The sequence below is a fragment of the Poromitra crassiceps genome (assembly GCF_964638095.1).
Source record: "Poromitra crassiceps genome assembly, contig: HAP1_SCAFFOLD_530, whole genome shotgun sequence".
Lineage (NCBI taxonomy): Eukaryota > Metazoa > Chordata > Actinopteri > Beryciformes > Melamphaidae > Poromitra > Poromitra crassiceps.
In genome coordinates, this window is record NW_028151878.1 from 43564 (window position 1) to 66447 (window position 22884).

The 22884-nt window shown below is 48.2% G+C and overlaps 1 protein-coding gene across 1 annotated transcript; it reads right to left on the reverse strand.

Annotated features, from left to right (window-relative positions):
- Nucleotides 1–1155: 1155 nt before the first annotated feature.
- LOC310771331 (dapper homolog 1-like) lies at nt 1156–22542 on the reverse strand (the record flags this gene model as incomplete). The annotated part of the gene is made up of 4 exons (XM_083663967.1): nt 1156–3311; nt 11959–12063; nt 14503–14647; nt 22246–22542. 4 exons carry the CDS (start codon nt 22540–22542, stop codon nt 1156–1158), a joined length of 2703 nt encoding a protein of 900 aa, XP_083520093.1.
- Nucleotides 22543–22884: the final 342 nt, after the last annotated feature.

Consider the following 22884-nt stretch of genomic DNA (forward strand, 5'->3'; position numbering starts at 1 on the left):
ACAGTAACAGACTCGGGGTAAAGAGGCTCGGGTTGGTTTAGGTGTCAATGTAGAATTACGTTTTATCCACTTCATTAGTGTGCCATGCAGTACTCAAACTGTCACAGAACTGCATGTTTCTCCATTAGGTTTGGTTCACAGTTGGTTTGGTTGAGGTCCACATCCTGGTACTGTAAAGGCACCAAACAGGTCGGGGTTCTGTAGGCAGGGTGACAAACTGCTTTTTGCTCCACAAATAAGCAGAGCTGCTCACTGACGACGTTTACACACAGTAAATATCTTATTCTGAAAAAGACAATATCCCTACTACGCTGTTTACATGGCTAATGAAAATGAATATTCCACTAATATTCCCGTCTAATGTCAGTGTTTTGCGATATTTGTGCATATCCAAAAACCTGTTGCTATCCAAGTCTTTCATAATGGTTAAAAGTACTGTAGATGTGTTTCTCCTTCTGACTAGAAATGTGGGCTTTTATTTTAGCCAGCATATCTGGCTAGTTGGTTTGTTTACAACACACACATACTGTAGCTGGCCATAAACAGGCAAGAGGCTGTGTGTCGCAAACTGCGGTCAAAACCTACATTGAGACGGATACTGTATTCCCAATGAGCTCTTTACATGTCCAAAGAATGCTCAGAAAACCGAATAATATCAGCATATCCCACGTCTTAAACGGAAAATGCTACATTCGGAATAAGGCCTAACAGAATATCCAAACGGAATATGCTGTTTACATGACCCGTATCAAATTTGGAATATTGTCATATTCGGAATAATAGTGTAATATTAGTGTGCCTGTAAACGTAGTGAGTGTTCCAATGGAAAACAAGTATCAAAGTACTGATACTGCAATCTGGGCACCCAGAGTCTATCAGTCTGATGATGAATATGACTCTCGGAAGCTTTTTTTTGCAACAGCGCTGCCACCATTTTGGCTTGAAAAACACCTCCTTGCCCCAATGGGACCACAGCAGAACGTTAATCAGAACCATGACAGCCAATCAGACATAGCCTAGTCTCCAAAATGGCGGATTTGCTTTGCGGTGATGTTGCAATGGAACAACCTATTGACTGTCAATGGAAGTTCTTTGACAGTACTGACACTGGGTCCAGTGAGGTGGTGTTGGGGTGGGAAAGCCGTTGTTCCTGACTCACACGGTAGTCATGAGTTTGAGCGAGCCGGACCTGAACCTCAGGATCTTCTTCTTCAGGTTGTGAGAAGCTTTGATCTTCACGAAGGCCTTGGCCTGAGTCGGGGTAAAGTCCCGCCCACCCGGCCCGGTCCCAGCCTGGCCCCGCCCCTTGCCTGTGGCTCCGCCCCCTCCACTCTCCTCTGAGTCGCCACTGCCACCACTCTCGCCATCGGACTCTTCGCTCAGGCTGGACTCACTGTCTCCAAAGCGGTTGGCGGTGTAGTTGGACCTCTCATCCTCGCTGGTGTCCACGATGGTGGAGTGGAAGAGTGAGGCGCACTCGGCCGAATACTCTGAGTCACTCCCCGCCACGTAGGCATACGGGCTGCCGAGCTGCTCACCCGAAGGGAGGTGTGTGCCGCCGGCCGTCTGGCTCAGCAGCTCCCTCCTCTGACGACGCTGAGCGCGCCTGAACGCCTCGTCGTACGGCACCTCCGTGATCGCCCGAAGCCTCCGATAATCATTCCGTTTGTACCTGGGTTTGGCCACGACCACGACCGGCTCGCGTCCGCGGTGATGATGGTTTCCGTGGTGATGGCTGCCGCTGTAGTGGCGGTGGCTTCTGTGGTGATGTTGCCTGGTCATGTTGCAGCGGCCGCTGGTGACACTGGTCACAGTCGAAGCGGCGTGTTGGTCCAGGACTTGGCCCTCTGGGATGGATGCGGGGATGCGTTTGTTTCTGGAGGCGGATGCGCTGGGCGCACCGCCAGATGCTCTTTTAGAGGCTCTGTAGTGTGTGGAGGCTGCGCCCTCTGAGAGGCGGGACGTCCTGGATGTGGACCCGTGGTTCTGTCTCTCTGATGCCGGCTCACCCAGCTCAGAAGCCCAACCCGCCTTCCCCGCCGGGGCGTTCTTCACCTTGACGACCTTCACGTTCTTGCCGCCGGCCTTCCGCAGCTTGACATTCTGCCGCTGCCCAGGGATGTACTCGGTGTTGACCATGTGACCCCTCCTTCCTCCTTCATCCTGGCTCTGGGAGGAGGAGCCTATGCTGATGAGCTCCAGCACCGACCTATCACCTTTCCCTGTTTGGCCGGATGGGACGGGCTTGGGGCTCTTTTTGGGCATGGCCGACTGAGTTTTGACGATCTGAGGTGATCTGAGAGGAGGCTCCTGGCCTGGGGGACAACATGGCTGCTTGGTTTGTTTAGGGGAGGAGTTGGCCTTGGGAATGCCGAGCTCCTGGTAATCCTTCGCTGTGGATGGGCCTTTCTTTTTCAGCAGACTGTTCGTGTTCATGTGACCGTTGCTGCTGACAGAGAAGTCATGTTGGACGCTGTTATTTAGAGGGTATCCATTACTGACAGAGTAGCCATTCTGACTATTTGCCAAGTCACTGTTGTTCATCTGGAAGCCATTTTGTACCATGTCACTGTTAGCAGGGAAGCTATTTTGGGTCTGGCAGTTGCCGCTGTCTGGCTCCTCCCGTCTGCTCTCCACAGACCACTGCCTCTGAGGGGAGGAGGAGGCTCCGCAGGCCAGCTGGGAGGGTCTCAGCTCAGACCCCCTCAGAGTACCCAAACCAGGACCCTGTGTAATCCCCAGACCAGGACACAGACTGGCCTGCCTCCCACACAGACTGGCCTGCCTCAGGACGCTCTTGGTGGGGTCGGTGTTGATGCTGGTTCTGGGCCGGCTGGTTCTGATAGGTGCCACCCTGCGCTGCAGCAGGCCGTAGATGTAACCGTCCAGACGCTTGTGGAGAGGAGTCAGGGAGGAAGAGGAGGAGACCGGCCAGGAGGAGCTTTGAGGTACCAGAGGAACCGAGGGAACCAAGGTGAGAAGAGGGAGAGGTTCTGGTTTTAGTCCTTCCACACAAGTTCCCCCGCTTTTTGCCAGTCCCTCGTCTTTGCCGCTGCCTCCGCCCCCCAGTGTCTGGAAGAAGGCGGGGCTGTGGACGGCAACGGCGTGTAGTGGGCTCGGGTAGCGGTACACATCGCTGCCGCTCCGGGCCATCAGAGGGCAGTGGAACCTGGACTGGGCGTCGGCCGTGGGGAGGACAAGGGCGGGGGGGTGCGGGGCGGAGACCGAGCGACGGACCGTCCCGGAAGAAGACTGGTCATCCCAAAGTCCTCCAACCACACCTTCACACTCCAGACAGCTCATCCGCTCATCTGGAGAGAGAGAGAGAATGTTGTATATTGTATATTTACATTTTATATTTTGTTTGTTGTGACATTAGTTTTGCTTCTTCAAGGTTTGAAACGTCTCACTTTGGGAACAGACCTCTCTGGTCCCAATTCAGTTTTAAATTCCTTCTCAACCTGACAACAGTCTATCGCTGCCTGTGCTCTTACCTACTGTAGCTAAACTGTTCACAGTGAGTTAGCAACTTACGAAGAACGCTAGTTTGAGTACTGTAGCCTTCATCTACGCATCCTCTTCTAGAAGAGAGGATTTTTCAGTACCGTACCTTCAGCTCACGCTGAAGGAACTTGGAGTAACCCCCTTTTTCCTAGCAGGATTGCTCACCGGCGTGAGATTGTCGAGATACAAGCTATCGTCACCTTTGTGAAGTTTAAACCATCTTTTGACAATTTGGGTTTACTTCCTGGAACAGTAGAAACTTCATCTATCGTTTCACCTTTGGAACACCAGAGTTTTGGGACGATAAAACCTTTTCTGCAGAATTGGTGTTATTTCCTGGAGAAACTAACAACAACTTTCATCCGCCCCGCATCTGGAGTTTTATCGATATGGCTGGCACTAGCCATGCACCGCTACTCAGGCGCGGACTGCATAATCGGGCACGTCGGGCAAATGCCCGGTGGCCTAACTGCGGGCATTTTTTTTTTTTTTTTTTGGTGCCCGCAGTCAGGCCACTCACTGAACAGCAGGCCAGGCACCGCCTAAAAACACAATTTCAGACGGACAAGCCCGTCTTTTATTGTCACACGGTTACACATCAACACATGCACGGAGGGCCACAAACACACACATGCTGACGGTGGCCGGTGAAATTTGTCCTCTGCATTTAACCCATCCTGGCTTTGTCCTTTGTTTAAGGGCTCAGGGCCCTTAAACCTTCCAAAGCTACAGGTGTCGACAACATCCCAAGCAGGTTCATACGAGACGCTGCAGATATCATTTCACCTGTTATCACACACATTATAAATCTGTCTATCAAATCTGGTCAGTTTCCTCAGGAGTTCAAACACGCCAGAGTTATCCCTCTGCACAAAAAAGGTAGCAAACTAGAACATGGTAACTACCGCCCCGTCTCAGTTCTCTCTTCCATATCCAAAATAATGGAAAGAGTCATCTTTGAACAAATTAACAGTTATCTCACGTCTCATAGGCTCCTGTTTGATTTCCAGTCTGGGTTTAGAAAATCATACTCAACCGACACCTGTTTGCTCTACCTAACGGATCACATCCGAAAGGAAGTGGATACCGGTAAGTATTGTGGCATGGTCATGCTGGACTTGCAAAAAGCATTCGATACAGTTAACCATAGCATCTTACTCGGTAAACTTAGGGCTCTGGGCTTCAACAGCACGTCCCTCGACTGGGTTCGGTCTTACCTGGAAAATAGACGGCAGGTGGTAGACATAAATGGGACACTGTCCCGCCCCCTCCCCATTAGCTGCGGGGTCCCCCAGGGGAGCATTTTAGGTCCATTATTATTTTTGGTGTATATAAATGACATGAAATCTGCCTGTGACTGCCCTCTGTTCCTGTTCGCTGATGACTCCGCCCTCCTGTTCTCCGACGCGGACAAAGGGGAGGTAGAAAAAAAGCTCAGCATGGAACTTTCAAATGTTGGGGTTTGGCTCTCGGACAACAGATTGTCTCTCCACTTAGGAAAAACAGAGTCAATTTTATTTGCGTCCAATTTTAAGCTTAAAAAATCCCCGGGATTTTCAATTATGGTGGGTGACGTGTCCGTACCCTCAAAGGAGGAGATCACCTACTTGGGATGTATCCTTGACAACAAGCTCTCAGGTGAAAAGATGGCCTTAAAAGTTATCTCTAAGGTCAATCAAAAGACCAAATTTTTAGCTCGCATCTCCCCAGTCATAAACAGTGCTACGCTGTTGATACTGGCAAATGCTCTAATTCAATGCCATTTCGACTACGCCTGCTCCTCGTGGTTCACATCCACTGCAGCCAAACTTAAAACCAGACTTCAGACGGCCCAAAATAAACTGGTGAGGGTTGTCCAGGGCCTACACCCCAGAGCCTCTCTCCTCCGCTCTCACTTCCTCAGTCTCGGGTGGCTGAGAGTTGAGGAGAGGGTCTCTCATATCAAGCTGTGTATGGTCCACAGGATCATCAACCTGAAAGCCCCTGTGTACCTCTCTGGCTATTTCCTGAGGGTTAGCGAGGTGCACAGTCACTCCACCAGGGGAAGCTCAAACAACGTTGTTCCTTTTAAATTTAAAACCTTAATAGGTAAATTTACTTTTTTATACTCAGCAGCGATTCTGTGGAACAGTCTCCCCGAAAATATAAAAGATCTAGAGTCCAAACTCACGTATAAGTCCACCTTAAAACAGTGGCTACAGAGCGGCCCCTAAGGTTGACCCTTTCTGCAAGAATTGATTCGAAATGATTATTGCAGAAGTGTAAAGGTTGTATTGTTTTTGTTACATGTATATTTATGTGTGTATTTAGGCATGTGTACAGGGGTGGAAGTGTGTACGCGTGTTTTTGTATATTATGTATTTATATGTATGTATATACATATAGATGGTTTTTCCTGTATTTATTTATGTGTGTAACGCATATAATGTTTAGTTTGTTAAATGTCCCTCGCGCACACACGCGCTCATACATGCACACATACACTCACTCCATTTGCTTCACGTCAAGGACCACAATGGAAATAAGCCCTCGGGCTTTGTTGTGTTTTATTCCTTTTGTTTCAATGAATCTGGTCTTACGCTGTATTTCTCGTGCCATTGTTTCAATAAAGTATTCAATCAATCAATCAATCAATCCGGGGGGCAGGCCAGGAGCAGTGGTCGCTTTCTCCTACAGCGCCCGGGGACCGACTTCGGATGTTGTCGTCACTGGTCGGATAGTCTCGCTGGCCAGCCTCCTCTCCCTTCCGTCCGAGGAGTCTGGTGCCGCAGGTCTCCATAACTGGGATAAACCCTCCCCTGCTCTACTCTGCTCTCCCATTGGAGGCGTCAGTTTCAGTGGCAGCCGGATGTCCGCTCCCCGCTTAAGAAGCTCTGTCATTGGCTCCGACCATGTCAATCAGAGTGGCTTCCGCTCCCTCCTCCCTGTGTGTTGCTGTAAATAGTCCCCTGCCGCCTCAGGGAAAACAACAACGCTAACTAGCTAGCAAGCTAACGGCAGAAACCTACATGCTAGCTCGTTGCTACATGATGAAAACGGCAAGTTGGATTGTTTGAAACTATTTTCCAAGGGCACTGCCGCTAAGCGCCACCCATCGCAATCCCACTATGGAGACCTGCGGCGCCAGACTCCTCGGACGGAAGGGAGAGGAGGCTGGCCAGCGAGACTACTGGTCGGATGACGATGACGATCTGATCTTCTGCATGTTTTTAATGGGGGGGGGGGGGGTTATATACGGACGAACCCCCCTGGGCGGTAGGCACTGAAGATATGGGGGGAACACAATGCCCGCAGTGTCCCAGGCGAGAATCGAACTCAGGACCTTCTGACTGCGAGGCGACAGCTCTACCACTGAGCCACCGTGCTCCCCTACTGGTTTACTAGTGGTTTTATTACTTTATTCAGGGTTAAAGTGGGTGCATCTCATTGTAAAATTGGACTCGGCTCAAATTGGGCTTCAAACGGCCCAAATTGGGCTTCAAACGGCCCAAATCGGGCTTCAAATGGCCCAAATCCAGCTTCAAACGACCCACATTGGGCTTCAAACGGCCCAAATCTGGCTTCAAACGGCCCAAATCTGGCTTCAAACGGCCCAAATTGGGCTTCAAATGGCCCATTTTTCGCCGCCGCCCTTCGGATGCCGGCACACGCGTCGGCCCGTATCAGCCTGGCCTGCTTGGTATCTAATGCCCGGCCTGAATTATGATCCCAGTCCGCCCCTGCCGCTACTAGCAAGGGTCCCACCCCGTCCGCACCCAGTGCTCCGGTTGGTACCATGCTAGCCAAGCCCTGATGTCCCGGAGAGGCCGCTAGTACTGCCCTCGTCCACCGAGACAGCACTTAAAACGTTTATCCAAAAACTGCTGCTTAAGGCACCAAGGACCCCTCACTCGCTCGCCCGGATGAGGAGGGGTGGAGCTGGGCAAGGGATGGGATGCTAGCCCCCGGCTGGGCCCCCAGCCCGAGCTAGCTCCAGAGCCTGACACTTCTTCCATGACACGGGGACATCTCCCAGCTGCACTCCATGGGACTGCATCGGTAATGTTTACCTGGTTTATGCTGAATGATTCGCACTCCGCAGCCTGGACTAAACGAGGTGAGCATATCGGCTATGACGGTTGTTTTCACAGACTAGCATCTCCCGGCTGCACTCCATGGGGACCGCACCGCGAAGCTTGATCTGTTATGCCGTACCACACTCTGCAGCTACAGCTAGTGGGAGTGGCCGTACCGACATGCACCGCCGGTCCTACCGCGCTCATTCACCGGATGGACCCATGCCTTGTAGCCTCCAGGCTAGTGCTTCTCACAGGGTAGAACCTTCCTTACCAATCATTAACGTTACACGGTAAGTGGGGCGAGCTACCTGGCTGGTAAACAACGTTTAGCGCGGACTGGTTCGACCAGATCGAGCTAGCTTTAGCTACTGGCCCACGATTCTCAACTGAATTAACGGCTTCCCTGTGAAACGAGCTTGCGTGGTAGCTCGCTAGTCAGGGGCTTTACGTTAGTAAGAGCTAACATAATCGCCGATTGCTTAGTGTTTTGGTTAATCAAATGCTTGAGTAACTTTGCTAGCTAGCTCTGAGGCTAGTGCCAGGAGCCTCAGCAGGTATGGTAGCCATTACATTGCTTACAGCTCAGGATGTTATTTGAATACAGCGCTAAGCTAACCAAATTAGCTGACAGCCCTAACCAATCTGGACGATTGGTTAATTTTGGCACAATAGAAACAGGAGGCGCTGGCACACACTCATATTGTCGTAACACACCTAACCCAGGCTCGGTTTTACAGGGGTGCAAATGCACGCATTGCACCCTTATTTTAATTGTCTGCATGCTCAGTTGAAAAGTTTTTTTTTATTTTTTTTATAAATGCTGCAGCTGCACACTTACTGTTTAACTCATTGAGTGCCAAGGACGAGTATAGTCATCAATTCGAATAGTAACGTAGAGTGCCAAAGACGACTAAAGTCGTCAATTGCGTTTTTTGATGGTGGGACGTGGATCAAAGCCTCGTGCATCTCCTGTAAAAATATTGTAGCTATTGAAGGTGTATAACCTATTTTACGGACCCATTAGGTGGCGACAGTGCTCTCCAGATTAGAGAAAGTTGAGGAAAAAAAGCCCCGTGATGAAAGAGAAACCGATGCATGAGCCAGAGCGGCACAGATTGCTCTGGCTGCCTGGAGCCAACGTTAGCGGCGAACAGCAGTCAATCCGCTCCCACAAATGAGCCCCTCTGTCTCTGCTGCATAGTTTCTCCACACAATTAGCCGCCAGAAAATAAAACCAAAGCCAAACCATTCTCATGAGAATGGTTTGGCTTTTCAGTGTCGCGCTGGGAGCCGGCGCACAAGGCTGAGCACTCCGAAAATAGACTGGGTGCAGCGCACTTTGAAACGCGCAGCAGAAAGCCTATAATCGGACGCAGCTTCATCCCAGCTCACAACCGAAAACCCAGAAACGCAGACGAACGCGAGCCCAATCCAGACTCCCCCGACGAGCGGCCGCCATCCGAACGTGGATCCGTAAGGCAGCAGAGCCTGCCATAGCAGGCAGCAGAGACTCGCCTGACACACGCAGCAGCCAGCAGAGCGAGCAGAGCCACCAGAGACACTCCCACGGAGGAGGAGTTTGGAGTTGAGGGGGGTGTGGGTGCTGTTTATTGAAGGAAATTACTGTTCAGATGTTTCAGGTCAGAAAATATTAGCTTCAGAGTCAGTGAATGTGCTTGAAATGCTTCATTTCACAAAAGGCTGAATATCTCAGCTTCTAATTTGAAACGCCTGTTTTTGCTGAAAACAACCTATCTTCTCCGGCTCATAACTAAAGAAGGGGGGCACGGTGGCTCAGTGGTAGAGCTGTCGCCTCGCAGTCAGAAGGTCCTGAGTTCGATTCTCGCCTGGGACACTACGGGCGCTGTGGTTGTGTTCTCCCCATATCCTCAGTGCCTACTGCCCAGGTGGGGTATCTCGTCGCAAGGGCCTTTCTGTCTGTGTGGAGTTTGCATGTTCTCCCCGTGCTCCCGCAGGGGGGCTCCTCCGTATATAACCCCCCCCCCCCATTAAAAACATGCAGAAGATCAGATCGTCATCGTCATCCGACCAGTGCCGACAACATCCGAAGTCGGTCCCCGGGCGCTAGTGGCTGGCACTCAATGAGTTAAACTTGAATTATAATTGTTGTTTTTCTTTGTTCTTTGATGTGAATTTATGGCTTTTTGGCACCTATATATAACCTTTTAAGGTTGAGATAATTGTATTATCAATATATGGTCAAAATATTTCAGTAAAGCACTTGAAACACTTGAAATATTCTTGCTTGGCTGGTATTCTACCTAAAATGCATTATTTTTAGTAAAATAACATGTCAAATTTTCGGGTCGGCCCGTGCATGTGCACCCCTTCCTATCTAGGATGCATCCCTAGTCATCTTGTTCTGGAACCGGCCCTGACCTAACCAACTTAGGTTTTGTGATAAACGGGGAAAAGAGCAAGCTCGTCCATCTTTCCTGACTCTGGGTGTGCCTCTAGAAACAACCCAGTCCAGGGAGGTAGTCAGACGCCAGTCTGTGGAGATGGGGTGCCGTCCATGGGAACCAGTCTGTGGGGGGCCGCTGGAACACAGAGGACCAGCGCGCCCACATCAACTTTCTGGAACTCAGGGAAGTATTTCTCTCCTTGATATACATCCTCCTGTCTATCAGGGGACATCACATCCTCGTGAGGTCGGACAACACAACGTGTGTCGTACATAAACCGCCAAGGCGGCTTACGCTTACTGAAGTTGCACACCTTGGCTCACAAACTGATCCTGTGGAGCTGTGCACAGTTCCTCTCTTTGAGAGACACGCATGTCCCAGGAGCCCCGAACTGAGGCACAGACCTGATGTCTAGAGGTGGGCCGATTTACGGGGAGTGAGCTCTCCACCCTGATAGTGGTTTGGTCATGCTACGCCAAAGCCACAGTGGACCTATTTGCCACAAGGGAGAACACTCACTGCGAGCGGTTCTCCTCGATATGCAGCCCGGGTGTGCTACTGGGCACAGACACACTAGCGCACGCCTGGCTGTATGAGCTGCTTTACACATTTCCACCGCTGTCTCTATTTCCACCCACTCTAACCAGAGTGAGGGACCATGGGCACACGCTCATTCTGATAGCTCGGAATTGGCCAGCAATGCACTGGCAAATGGAGATTTATCGATTGCTGCACGCTCTGGCTTGGCAACTCCCGATGCACAGCACAATGCTGTCGTGGGTGGGGGGGGGGGGGGGGGGGGGGGGGAGACCTGCCCAGAGACCTGACTCTCTGGGCCTGGCCCCTGAGTGGCTAGATCTCCCTCCTAGGGTGCTTGCCACTATCCAGAACCGTAGGGCTGCCTCCACCAGAACCTTATCTGGTCAGAGGTGGAAGCTGTTCCAAAATTGGTGCTGGCAAAGGGGTCACGGCCCTTATCTTTGTTCTGAGAAGGTCATTCTGACTTTTCTCCAGAGCTTAATTGGCTTAATTGGCAGAGCTTAAATTAAGATTAGATTTAAATTAAGATTCTAAATATAGCTGAATGCCTTGGTTTGACCAAGTAAAACTATTTTTATAAGCATTTTACGAGATGGAAAGAATGGAAAGAAGAATGAAATCGCTTGGCTCGTATGCCTAAACCGGAAGAGGGCGTGACTTTGGCTCTCTATTCACCTTATGTTCAGACCTTACAGTGGACCAAATTCTTCCGGGTCCTTCTAAACTTCCGGCGGTCACAGCGCAAAATAAAAGAGTTGTTTTTGGAGCGGACAGTGAAGGGGTAAAATTAATAACGTAGCCTACTACTTTGAGCCGGTACACAGCAAGCAAGCAAGTATCCACTGTTAGCCAGGTCAGATAACGTTATCGTCGACAATGACGAGCACTTTCTTGTAAAACATACCTGGACTCCAACAAAGAAAGCTTCGGATAGTTTTCTCTCCTCCGAGCGCTCGAGCCACTTACGTCTATAAGACCCGCAGACGTTAACGTAATTCCCTGGAATGCGAGACTTAACGAGCCAGTTACATGGCGTTGCATTCTTAGACATTGCCGTTTGCTTTTATTTGGTATGTTACATACAATTGGCTAAATTATTAGTTAATTCAGAGTTAGATGATATTGGAGCAGCGCAGCCATTTTTTATTTTATTTTATTATTATTTTTAGCCGGAAGTCGTAGGACGGCCACAGAACCGGGTCAAATGGGCGTGGCTACATAAGGTGAATACTGTAGATGTTCTGCCAGAGGGGTTTACGTTGTCAACTACGAGGCAGGTCCCTGATTGGCCGGTTACATTGTAATTTCAGGAGATCAATGTGGGCGGCTGTGAGGTCACCTGATCAGGATGGTTTAACCCGGCCTTTTCATCACAGCAGTAGCAGACAGAGTAACAGAGTGACAGAGCATTGCAACAGAGTATCTCCTACCTGCGGACAGCAGCCGTCCATCAGCATCACAGAAACACTCACTGAACACCGAGTTAGAGGAGTTAGAGAGAGAGCCCGATGCCCCATCGCTCAACTCAAAGAAACCTGAGAGACAGAGAGAGAGATTTGAGATTTTACAAAAAATACTTTATTTACATTATCGCATTAGGCATATTTACATACACATCAGGAAAAAGTTGTAATCACATAAACTTCTACAATAAGAGAAGTTCTTAAAGGGATAGTTCGGTTTGTTTGAAGTGGGGTCCTATCAGCTCGTAAGATACACTAACTCAATTAGGTACAGTGGTCTTGAAGCGGGGCGCAGTGTCGAACGAGATCCGGCACCCAGAGCAGCAGCCTCACCAGCTTTTTCTCTGTAAGTCCTGGGGGTCAACAACTAAAACGTAATTTAGCACCTAAAACAATGCCCACCTAAACAAATCGATATCTGTGTACATGCACGCTCTATTTTGACAATTTTCAGCGCTTTACTTTTCCGCAAAACAGCAGTTTCATTCGCCACTGCTTTTTCTCCCAACCGTACAACTACCGTATTCCTCCGCTAAAAGCCTGCACAGAGCCGCAGCACTGGATTACTCCGCAGTTATTTGGGGGTATTTTATTTCTCTCGGTTTGTTAGTGAAGACACAACAAATAGAATACACGAACGAAAATATGAGTGATTTTGATAGCGAGGATGATATGCCATTCACCTTGGTGACAAGAGGATACAATTATGAACCAGAGAGAGTAATATACAGAAGAGGTACTTTTGCAGAGAATGAACAGGCAGAGAGATGCGCCTGCTGCCTAAATGCCTGGGTGCCCTGCAGACCTTATTCACCATTCCCAGGATAAATTGTGGAAAACGTCCCAGACCAGAGAGGCCAGGTGACTTGTTGTCTCTAAAGTAAGTCAGTGTTTTAACTCTCTTCTAAGCCTTCCTGTTTTGTAAACCGCGGCTCTGTGCTCTGTGCTAGCTTTTAGCGGAGGAATACGGTAGTTGTACGGTTGGGAGAAAAAGCAGTGCCGAATGAAACTGCTGTTTTGCGGAAAAGTAAAGCGCTGAAAATTGTCAAAATAGAGCGTGCATGTACACGGATATTGATTTGTTTAGGTGGGTGTTGTTTTAGGTGTTTTAGGTGGCTAAATTACGTTTTAGTTGTTGACCCCCTGTACTTACAGAGAAAAGGCTGGTTTGGGTGCTGCTCTGAGTGCCGGGTCTCGTTCCACAATGCGCCCAGCCTGCAGACCACTGTACCTAATTAAGTTAGTGTATCGAACTAGCTGATAGGACCCCACTTCAAACAACCCGAACTATCCCTTTGAGTAGTAAAATTAAAGATATTCATAAGAAATTAGACTGTTACTATGAAAATATTTAGGAATTTCACTTAAGAGCCTTCTTAAGAAGTTCCTAAATTTTCCTCTTATGTCATTTCTTCATCATCATCCTTCGGCCACGTGAGTGGATGGTATTCCATCATTTCTTAAGATCCATCTTAAGGTCTGTCCGTTTCTCCAGGGACAGTTCAGCTTCCCAGTCAGAGCAGGAGCTGCCCAGTGAGACCAGTCTGAACCCAGTATGCTGTGGAGCGGCTCTGTCTGGTGTACGAGATGCCACATCTGTTCAGGGTCCTGCGCATACAGATGACCTCACGACGTCACATAATTTATGATTGGCTGTAGCTACTTCTTGAGAACAGCCATCAGCGTAAGCGAGCAGCTGCCAAAACAGTGATGTTAGCTAGATAGCAATTCGTCCATGTTAGCAAGCTAATGTTCTCCAACATCATTGACTGTTTTAGTTGGCTAATGTTAGATAACGTTAGATTGCATGCTAATGCGGACGGATTGCTAACGTTATCTAACATTAGCCAACTAAAACCACAATACCACAATTTGTCAGTCATTTTAATGTACTGTATGTGTCACTTTAGACCAGCGTTTATTGTGGTAGCAACACAGTGGTATTAGCTTTTCTGCAGACAGTTTCATGGTTTCATTAGCTACAAGCTAAGACAAAGGTCCCTCCATAGTACGACCGATAGTACAACCGTCAATTTCCCCCCGACATCAGTCACACTCTCTGGGGTTGACCTGGCTGGTAAATCGACTAGCTATGCTAGCTAGATAGCAATTTGTCCATATTCGTAAGCAAGCTAACATGATCTAACATTGGCCAACTAAAACAATCAATGGTGTTCAATGTTAGATAACATTAGCTTGCTTGCTAACACAGACAAATTGCTATCTAGCTTACGTCACTGTTTTGGCTGCTGCTCACTCGTGCTGACAGCTGTTCTCAAGACGTCGCTACAGCCAATCATGTGTGATGTCGTGATGTTGTGATGTCATCTGTATGCACAGGACCTTGAACAGATGTGGTAGCCAATCATAATGTGTGATGTGGTGATGTCATCAGCCAATCATAATGTGTGATGTGGTGATGTCATCTGTACGCACAGGACCCTGAACAGATGTGGCAGGCCGACACATCTGGTACTGAACTGGACCTGCTGGGTGAAGCGGGTCAGGTACCTGAGCTGGGCCGGCTGTCCGTCTCCTGGTCATGTGACGCCTCGGGGTCATGTGATTGGTCGGTGTCCAGCCGCAGGTCGCTGATCTGACGATCCAGCTCCTGTAACTGACTGATCAGACCAGCATCACGCCTACGCAGACAGTTCTGACACACACATTGGAGAGAGAGAGAGAGAGAGAGAGTCTTAGTATCTGAATAATGCACACTTTAAATAGCAGGAAAACACTGGGCCAGACTTTACACCAGGTTTTTGGTGGTCAAGTCCAAGCGCTTTCTGCTGCCTCAAGACAGCAATGCACCTGACCACACTTCATTTTAAGACCAATGTGGGCACACAGATGAGTGCAAGTACATTTGCTATTTAAACAATGTGGGCGCTGGGCGTGAACATGACAACTGTGTCGGTCAGAAACTAGAAATAGACCGTTGTGCTGTGCTTTGTGGAAGATGGAGCCCTCAGACAGTCAGTTATTCCCCTACTGCAGCTTCTAGCAGAATGTGTTAGCAGAGTGAGTTCAGTTCAGAGAGTCTGCAGCTTCTTCTCATGTTTACATAAAAAGCTACTCTGATGGAGCAGAGAGCCAGGCTGAGCAGAGAGTCAGGCTGAGCAGAGAGACAGGCTGAGCAGAGAGTCAGGCTGAGCAGAGAGGCAGCCTGAGCAGACAGACAGGCTGAGCAGAGAGTCAGGCTGAACAGAGAGACAGGCTGAGCAGAGAGGCAGCCTGAGCAGACAGACAGGCTGAGCAGAGAGTCAGGCTGAGCAGACAGACAGACTGAGCAGAGAGTCAGGCTGAGCAGAGAGACAGGCTGAGCAGAGAGTCAGGCTGAGCAGACAGACAGGCTGAGCAGACAGACAGGCTGAGCAGAGAGTCAGGCTGAGCAGACAGACAGGCTGAGCAGAGAGACAGGCTGAGCAGAGAGACAGGCTGAGCAGAGAGTCAGGCTGAGCAGACAGACAGGCTGAGCAGACAGACAGACTGAGCAGAGAGTCAGGCTGAGCAGAGAGACAGGCTGAGCAGAGAGTCAGGCTGAGCAGAGAACCAGGCTGAGCAGAGAGACAGGCTGAAGTCTTGGGAGTCTGTAGAGTGGCTGACTGACGTGCTGCTACTAATTTCAACCTATCAGTTACCCCCCCCCCCCCCCACACACACACACACACACACACACCCCTTCCCCCACCACCCCTCCCTGAAGGGCTGGGAAACAATTTGGCCTCAAACCCGCATGTTATGCAGTGCTCCTCGCATCACGAGCCAGCCGCATTCCAGGCTGAGAGCAGCTGGGACGGCCTGGGTTCACCCCCAGCCAGTAACACGGTCTCTACTGGTTTCTACTGGGAGGTGACAGCCAGCCAGTAACACGGTCTCTACTGGTTTCTACTGGGAGGTGACAGCCAGCCAGTAACACGGTCTCTACTGGTTTCTACTGGGAGGTGACAGCCAGCCAGTACACGGTCTCTACTGGTTTCTACTGGGAGGTGACAGCCAGCCAGTAACACGGTCTCTACTAGTTCCACTGGGAGGTGACAGCCAGCCAGTAACACAGTCTCTGCTGGTTTCTACTGGGAGGTGACAGCCAGCCAGTAACACTACCCAGCAAGCAAAATTACGTCATGATAACGTTGTGATGACGTCTTTCAGTGACGTCCAGGACATGGCCAAATCACATGCCGGTTTGGGGGATGATTTAGACATCTATGCGGGAACGTCAAGCTGACGTCGAAATATGACCATTACCATGAATGGGCATGTTCACGTATTCTGCTTTGTACAGTGTATATTCAGCAGCTTTATACATAAAGCTATAATTATGTCCAGATTAACAATTGATGCTACATTTTCAAAAAATATAATACTGCCAGGAGTGGGATTTGAACTCAGGATCTACAACTTACCAGCCGGCTATTCTACTGTTCACTGAAACATTCTGCTGTAGCCTGCCTGTTCAAGAGAGGCACTGGTGGCTGGAATCTGCCTTACATTGTTTTTTCTTCCAAAAAGTTTCTTTCGGGCAATGTTGACACCAGTGCATGTAGCCTACTGGTCTGTCATATCATAGAGCAATATCACAAACCTCTCAATGCTGTGAATTGGATTTTGATGTATCTCATTTGGTGCCATGGTCAATGTCTACAAGGCCTCTGTGAGCTGTGGCAGAACCTTCCAGGTTGCCCATGCTGTTTTTTTTTCTTGCCATGACCCACAAAGCTGGACACACCCAGTTAGAGCATGGAACATGCCTTTTCAGATCCAAGGCCCTTTGAAATCTCATGTGCTGCAAGGTATCTGAAAATGTTCCCTGTTCCAAATGCAAGCCAAAGTACAGTACCTTCTTTAAGACTTTGCACCACAGAAACAGCTAGCACAACAACATCTGTATCAAGAGTACAAGAAACAGCTAGCACAACAGCATCTGTATCAACAGTACAAGAAACAGCTAGCACAACAGCATCTGTATCAACAGTAGAAGAAACAGCTAGCACAACAGCATCTGTATCAACAGTACAAGAAACAGCTAGCACAACAGCATCTGTATCAACAGTACAAGAAACAGCTAGCACAACATCTGTATCAACAGCTACAAGAAACAGCTAGCACAACAACAGCATATGTATCAACAGTACAAGAAACAGCTAGCACAACATCTGTATCAACAGCTACAAGAAACAGCTAGCACAACAGCATCTGTATCAACAGTACAAGAAACAGCTAGCACAACAGCATCTGTATCAACAGTACAAGAAACAGCTAGCACAACAGCATCTGTATCAACAGTACAAGAAACAGCTAGCACAACAGCATCTGTATCAACAGTACAGGAAACAGCTAGCACAACATCTGTATCAACAGCTACAAGAAACAGCTAGCACAACAGCATCTGTATCAACAGTACAAGAAACAGCTAGCACAACAGCATCTGTATCAACAGTACAGGAAACAGCTAGCACAACAGCATCTGTATCAACAGTACGAATCAGTATCTTCTGATGGCCGTGAAGTGCAGCATGTGAAACATGGAGTAATTCCTACTTTCCGCCTCCACATGGCTGCGCATGGAGACGGAGAGGATAAATCCTGGAGTGATGGCTTGCATATAACTGCATTACCATCTGTGATGACGAGTTGCTTTTCATACCTGTCAAATGAGTTGAGCAGGGCCTCAGACAGGAACTTGAACAGTTCTGTCTTGTTTTCATCAACACACCTGCTGCTAGTTTCCACATCTGGGGATTATTTAACCAAGTCCCGCAAGAGTCTCACATCAGTTGAGAGTTGAGAGCTCAGCTGCAGTCGATCAAGCCGCCATGTTTCGCATGGAGTAAACACCATGGATATTTATCTGATTTAGAGAATATGGACGATGCATTTGAATTCAGTGGCCGCCTGTATTTATTTTAACCGGACTGACGTCATAGGGATTACAAACTGAGGAGCGGGGGGAACAGGGAGCCTCTATCTCTACCAATGTGACAGACAGCAGACAGAGACAGATGCGTTCGGAATCGTTCACTCACTCACTATTCCCATATAGTGTTCACCATATAGTGTTTACCATATAGTGTTCACCATATAGTGTTTACCATAGTGTTTACCATATAGTGTTCACCATAGTGTTTACCATGTTCACCATATAGTGTTTACCATAGTGTTCACCATATAGTGTTTACCATATAGTGTTTACCATATAGTGTTTACCATATAGTGTTTACCATATAGTGTTCACCATAGTGTTTACCATATAGTGTTCACCATATAGTGTTTACCATATAGTGTTCACCATATAGTGTTTACCATATAGTGTTTACCATATAGTGTTTACCATATAGTGTTCGCCATATCGTGTTTACCATATAGTGTTTACTATAGTGTTTACCATATAGGCTAGTGAACTATATGGGGAATGATCAAAATGAGTTTCGGACACTAGATTTTTTTCCTGGAGATCATTGCGTCACCAGATGCGCTGGGTATTCATGTGTGGAAAAGGAAGTGACGGTGGCTTTTCGTCACTTCCGCTTTCCTTTTCTGCGTCCATTTTGGCTATTTGCTAATAACGTTAACGCATAAACACACTGCATAGAAGACGTCAACTCGTCTTACATTAACAGGGGGAAATTACTGGAAAGTCGCAGTGCAAGTTGTTATTTAGACTGTACACAGTGGAGCACGGACGCGGAAAAGGAAGTGACGGTGGCAGGAGAGGCGCGCTGTACAGGAAGCTGGGGAAAACGGTAGGGCTGTCCCAGAGTCTATTTTTCAAATAAAAATTGACTCTGGGTTCCCAGATTGCACGGCTCCTGACCCGGATAAATACACCAGAACTGCGCCGCGTCTTCAAGCGTCCAGCGCCAAGGCCACGCCCCTTTTTAGGGGAAACCCACCATAGTAAAAGACGGTACAAGAAGCCGAAACCACTTCAAACAAACTATTTAAAACGGTTTAATTTTATAGAGATATGCCGAAGAGTTGCTGTGTTGTTATAGTTTCACTAACAAAAAAACAAAAAACTGGTCTGCGATAGAGTAGGGGTGACACCGTCAATGTGGACGATGCATGTACCCTGGTGGAAACTGGATACAGCGTTCATATAAGGCAAGTACCTCGTGTCGATGTATCTTGCGCATTCTATGGCCAGCCGAGTTGAAATATATTGTCATGTCATGGTGTCTTTGGGTCATTTATAAGCGAAATGAATTCTGTTATTTTCCTATAGATGTTTTTGGCACTGCTATTTTACATTGAAGTCAATGCGAGTGGCTTGTGTTATCCCGTAAAAAGGGGCGCGGCCTTCATGTTTTGCAAATTACCCGGATGTGCTGGTCTGGTCTGTGATACTGGCGGTGTTACACTCAACTATGAACCCCATAATGATTTAGTTTCCCCTTCCGGTCAAACTCGCCCATGGGCACAGCTTTTACCGTAACACCGGTGTGAGAAAGATTCACCCCGCTATTGAGAGGGAAGCCCCAGTTGCGCGTTCGTCTTGCGCGGGGGTAGCCTACTGTATGTCAGGAGCAATCTACCGGCTGAAATTTATGGCGTCAAGAGTTTAGGAACTGGATTACTAATTCCTGAGGACAAGTGACTTGTGGACGTGTTGCCTGCCGTGCAGATTGCGTGGTGAAAACAAAATCTTTCACGTTTGAGTGACAGGCTGCCCCCCCGCTGTAATGGAGTCCAAAAACCCGTATCGATAAAAGCTGCTGGACCAGCGTTTGAGTGCCATGGAGCTGTGCTATGGACCTTTTCTGATGGGAGATTGTTGCTTTTTTCTGCTTCCTGGTTTTGTTAGACAATCGTGGTCGATCCTGTACACCTTTAGACATGCTGTACTATTTCACAAGGTGAGTAAGAGAGCCATCTATCACATGACAGTGAAAACACTAATTGCCGTCCAGCGACGTCAATGGCGGGGAAGCATTGTCTGGTAGACGGCAATGGTGGGGAATTAGTTAAGTTGTGGACCAGTGATGTCATTCATGCACAAATGACAGCGAGATGTGAGATTATGCCCCTTTAAGAAAACTAAATATCTCGAACTTTTTCAATGCAATATGGTTTTAATAGGATAACTTGGTAAGAGCATCATGAGTTTAATTTCTATAATCAGTTTCAACTTCAGTAAATTCAATCATTCCGTACAAATTCAGAAAACCTCTCAAAAGATCTGAAGTCAAGACTTTAGAAGTCAAGTCCCAAATGACCAGAACACAAGGCAAGCCAAGTCAAGTCTCAAGTCTTCTCTTCATGCAGCCAGTCAAGTCTCAAGCAATTAGAACTGGTACTCATGTCCAAGTCATGTGACTGGAGTCCTCGCCTCAGTCTGATCTGTTCATGGCAGTGTTGTAGTTGAGGGAGTCACTATATCTCGAGTCCCTGTGTTTGAGTCCGAGTCCGTCACCTTAGAAGTAGACTCAGTTCTCAGTCTCTATCCGCGTCGTTCAACTAGAGACTGAGAGCTTTCTCCAGCTTTCATTGTTAAAACTAGGTGGAAACGATTTGAAGAGTAAAAAAAATCTGCATCGCATCACAGAACCAATCCAGAGTCTTTAGGGCGGGGCTTCATGCAGAAGGGGTGGTGACATGCAGGAAGTCGTGTGCTTGTAAACGGATAAAACAATCAAATAATGTAACATTGCTTAGGACATCAATTTTCAATGTTTTAAAAAGTTCTCTCCGTGTTACAAAGTTATTGTCTATCTCCAGTTTGTTTCACTACGGAGGATAGTGAAACATAGTAGTCATTTCCCGTAACTTGACAAAGGGGCGTAGGTTTGTTTAGTGGCCGTTCTTGCCTCTGTTCAAACTATTTTTCACTAAAAGTTCCCAGACGGTTGGTAGGTAGAGATCTCCAATTGTCTGGGAGCCGAGACTACGGTATACCTTTGAAGAGTCCGAGTCTAGTCCAAGTCAACTCCCCATTATTGAGTCCTGCCCTTGCACGAAATTGAATAATGTCACCTAATAGAGCTATCAATATCTGATGGCCTATTACAAAAAAAACCTGAACAAAAACAAAAATGTATCTATTAACAAGTCCATGTCCTGAAAATGGGTCCAGGACTCGAGTAGACTCGAGTGTTGTAGTCTGAGTCTGACTCGACTACAACACTGGTTCATGCTAAGCACAGCCACAGACAGAAAGTCTCCTCAGTTTGTAGCTTCTGCGTGTGTGTGTGTGTGTGTGTGTGTGTGTGTGTGTGTGTGTGTGTGTGTGCATGTGTGTGTTTGGTGTGTCAGGTAATGACACCCACAGAACATCTTCTCACCATGTTAGATAATGTGAGCTGTTAAAGTGGAAGCGCGTGTGTTTTGTTTGTTTGTTTGTGTGTGTGTGAGGGTGTGTGTGTGTGCAGTGGGTGTGTTTTGTTTTAAGCAGCTTAACTCTGGACCGACTGAGGACCTATAACTGGGGCAGGGGGAGGGGAATCAGCTTGTAAAAGTAAATTTTGGTCAGAACCCCCCCCCCCACACACACACACACACACACACACATATCACCCCCGCCATTACCCGATCTCCTCAACTGGCCACAGTGCATGGGTGAGCAGGTCCGCCATCTTGGATAGCTACGTATGGCTACCCCACTTGGACAAACCATATTAGCATTTTGTTTGACTACCCAATTTGCATCCCCTGGTCGGTTTGTTTACTTAGCGGTAGTTAGTTATCTGAAACATATAAAGGATGTTTTTTTGCTGGCTAATGAGCTAGCTACCTAATGTGTGTAAAGTTGACAGACTACTTCGGGACAAAAATCGCAGACAGAGATTGCCCACTTGCTCCCTTTTATAGATAGATAGATAGATGTTGAATTCAACAGCTATTTTACCAATGAAATTAGCTAGCTGTGTATGTGTTTGTAACTCCGACCATCTCTGATTTAAAACAGTGTGAACTGACTCAACAGAAGTAGGCTGCGGGTATAAGCTCTGCCATATCTGTCCTTATTAGTCGGAAATCCCCGCCCATTCTGTTTCCACTATCTGTGTGTTTTCTAACTCCACATCGCTACGTGAAACAACAACCTCAGAGCTAGCAACCTACACACTGACAATGGCAAGTTTTACTGTTTTATGTGTTGTTTTCCTTTGCGGGGATTTCAACATAGTCTGGTCAAGCGAGACTAGCCCCCAGGTGTCTGCATTGAGAATCAAGCTTAGTCTGTGTTGAGGCTACAGGACAAATGGCCTGATATGGCCCCAGGCGGGGTCAGAGGTGACATCATCAGTCTGGACCTACCAGCTGTTTCCTCAGCAGGAGGATGTTCTCCTCCAGCAGCTTCTCCTCCGACTGAACACTGTGAAGCTCCCTCCCCGAGCTCTTCGTCTCCTCTCTCCTCTCCTCGTGCATTACGCTCTGGACCAGCAGCTCATGTCTTTGTCTCAGGAGGTCCAGTTCTCCCAGTCCAGACAGAGCCGCCTCCAGACGCTCCCGGGCGCCGCACATGCGCTCCGGCGCCTCCCCGTCACCAGCGGACAGCGCTCTGTCCCAGGTCTGGCCCGGGTCCGGCTCATGGCCGCACGCCGACAGAGCCATCATCTCCAACACCCAGGGTCAGACCGGAGCCATTATTATAAGGTTCTATCTGCCTTCAGGAGAGCTCTGCGATATTGAGCTTTAAGGTTCTATCTGCCTTCAGGAGAGCTCTGAGATATTGAGCTTCAAAGTTTTCAGCATCCATTCAGGGGCGGACTTACCATTAGGAGAAGCAGGGTTCCCACACCTTCTTAAACATCAAAAGCAAGGACTTTTCAAGGAATTTCTAGACCCAAATTCAAGGACCCGATATGGCATCATTTGAGACACGGATCAAGGTTAATTACTGTTGCAACACTAAGAATTTCTATGAGAACTACCAGCTTTACAGAAGCAGAAAGA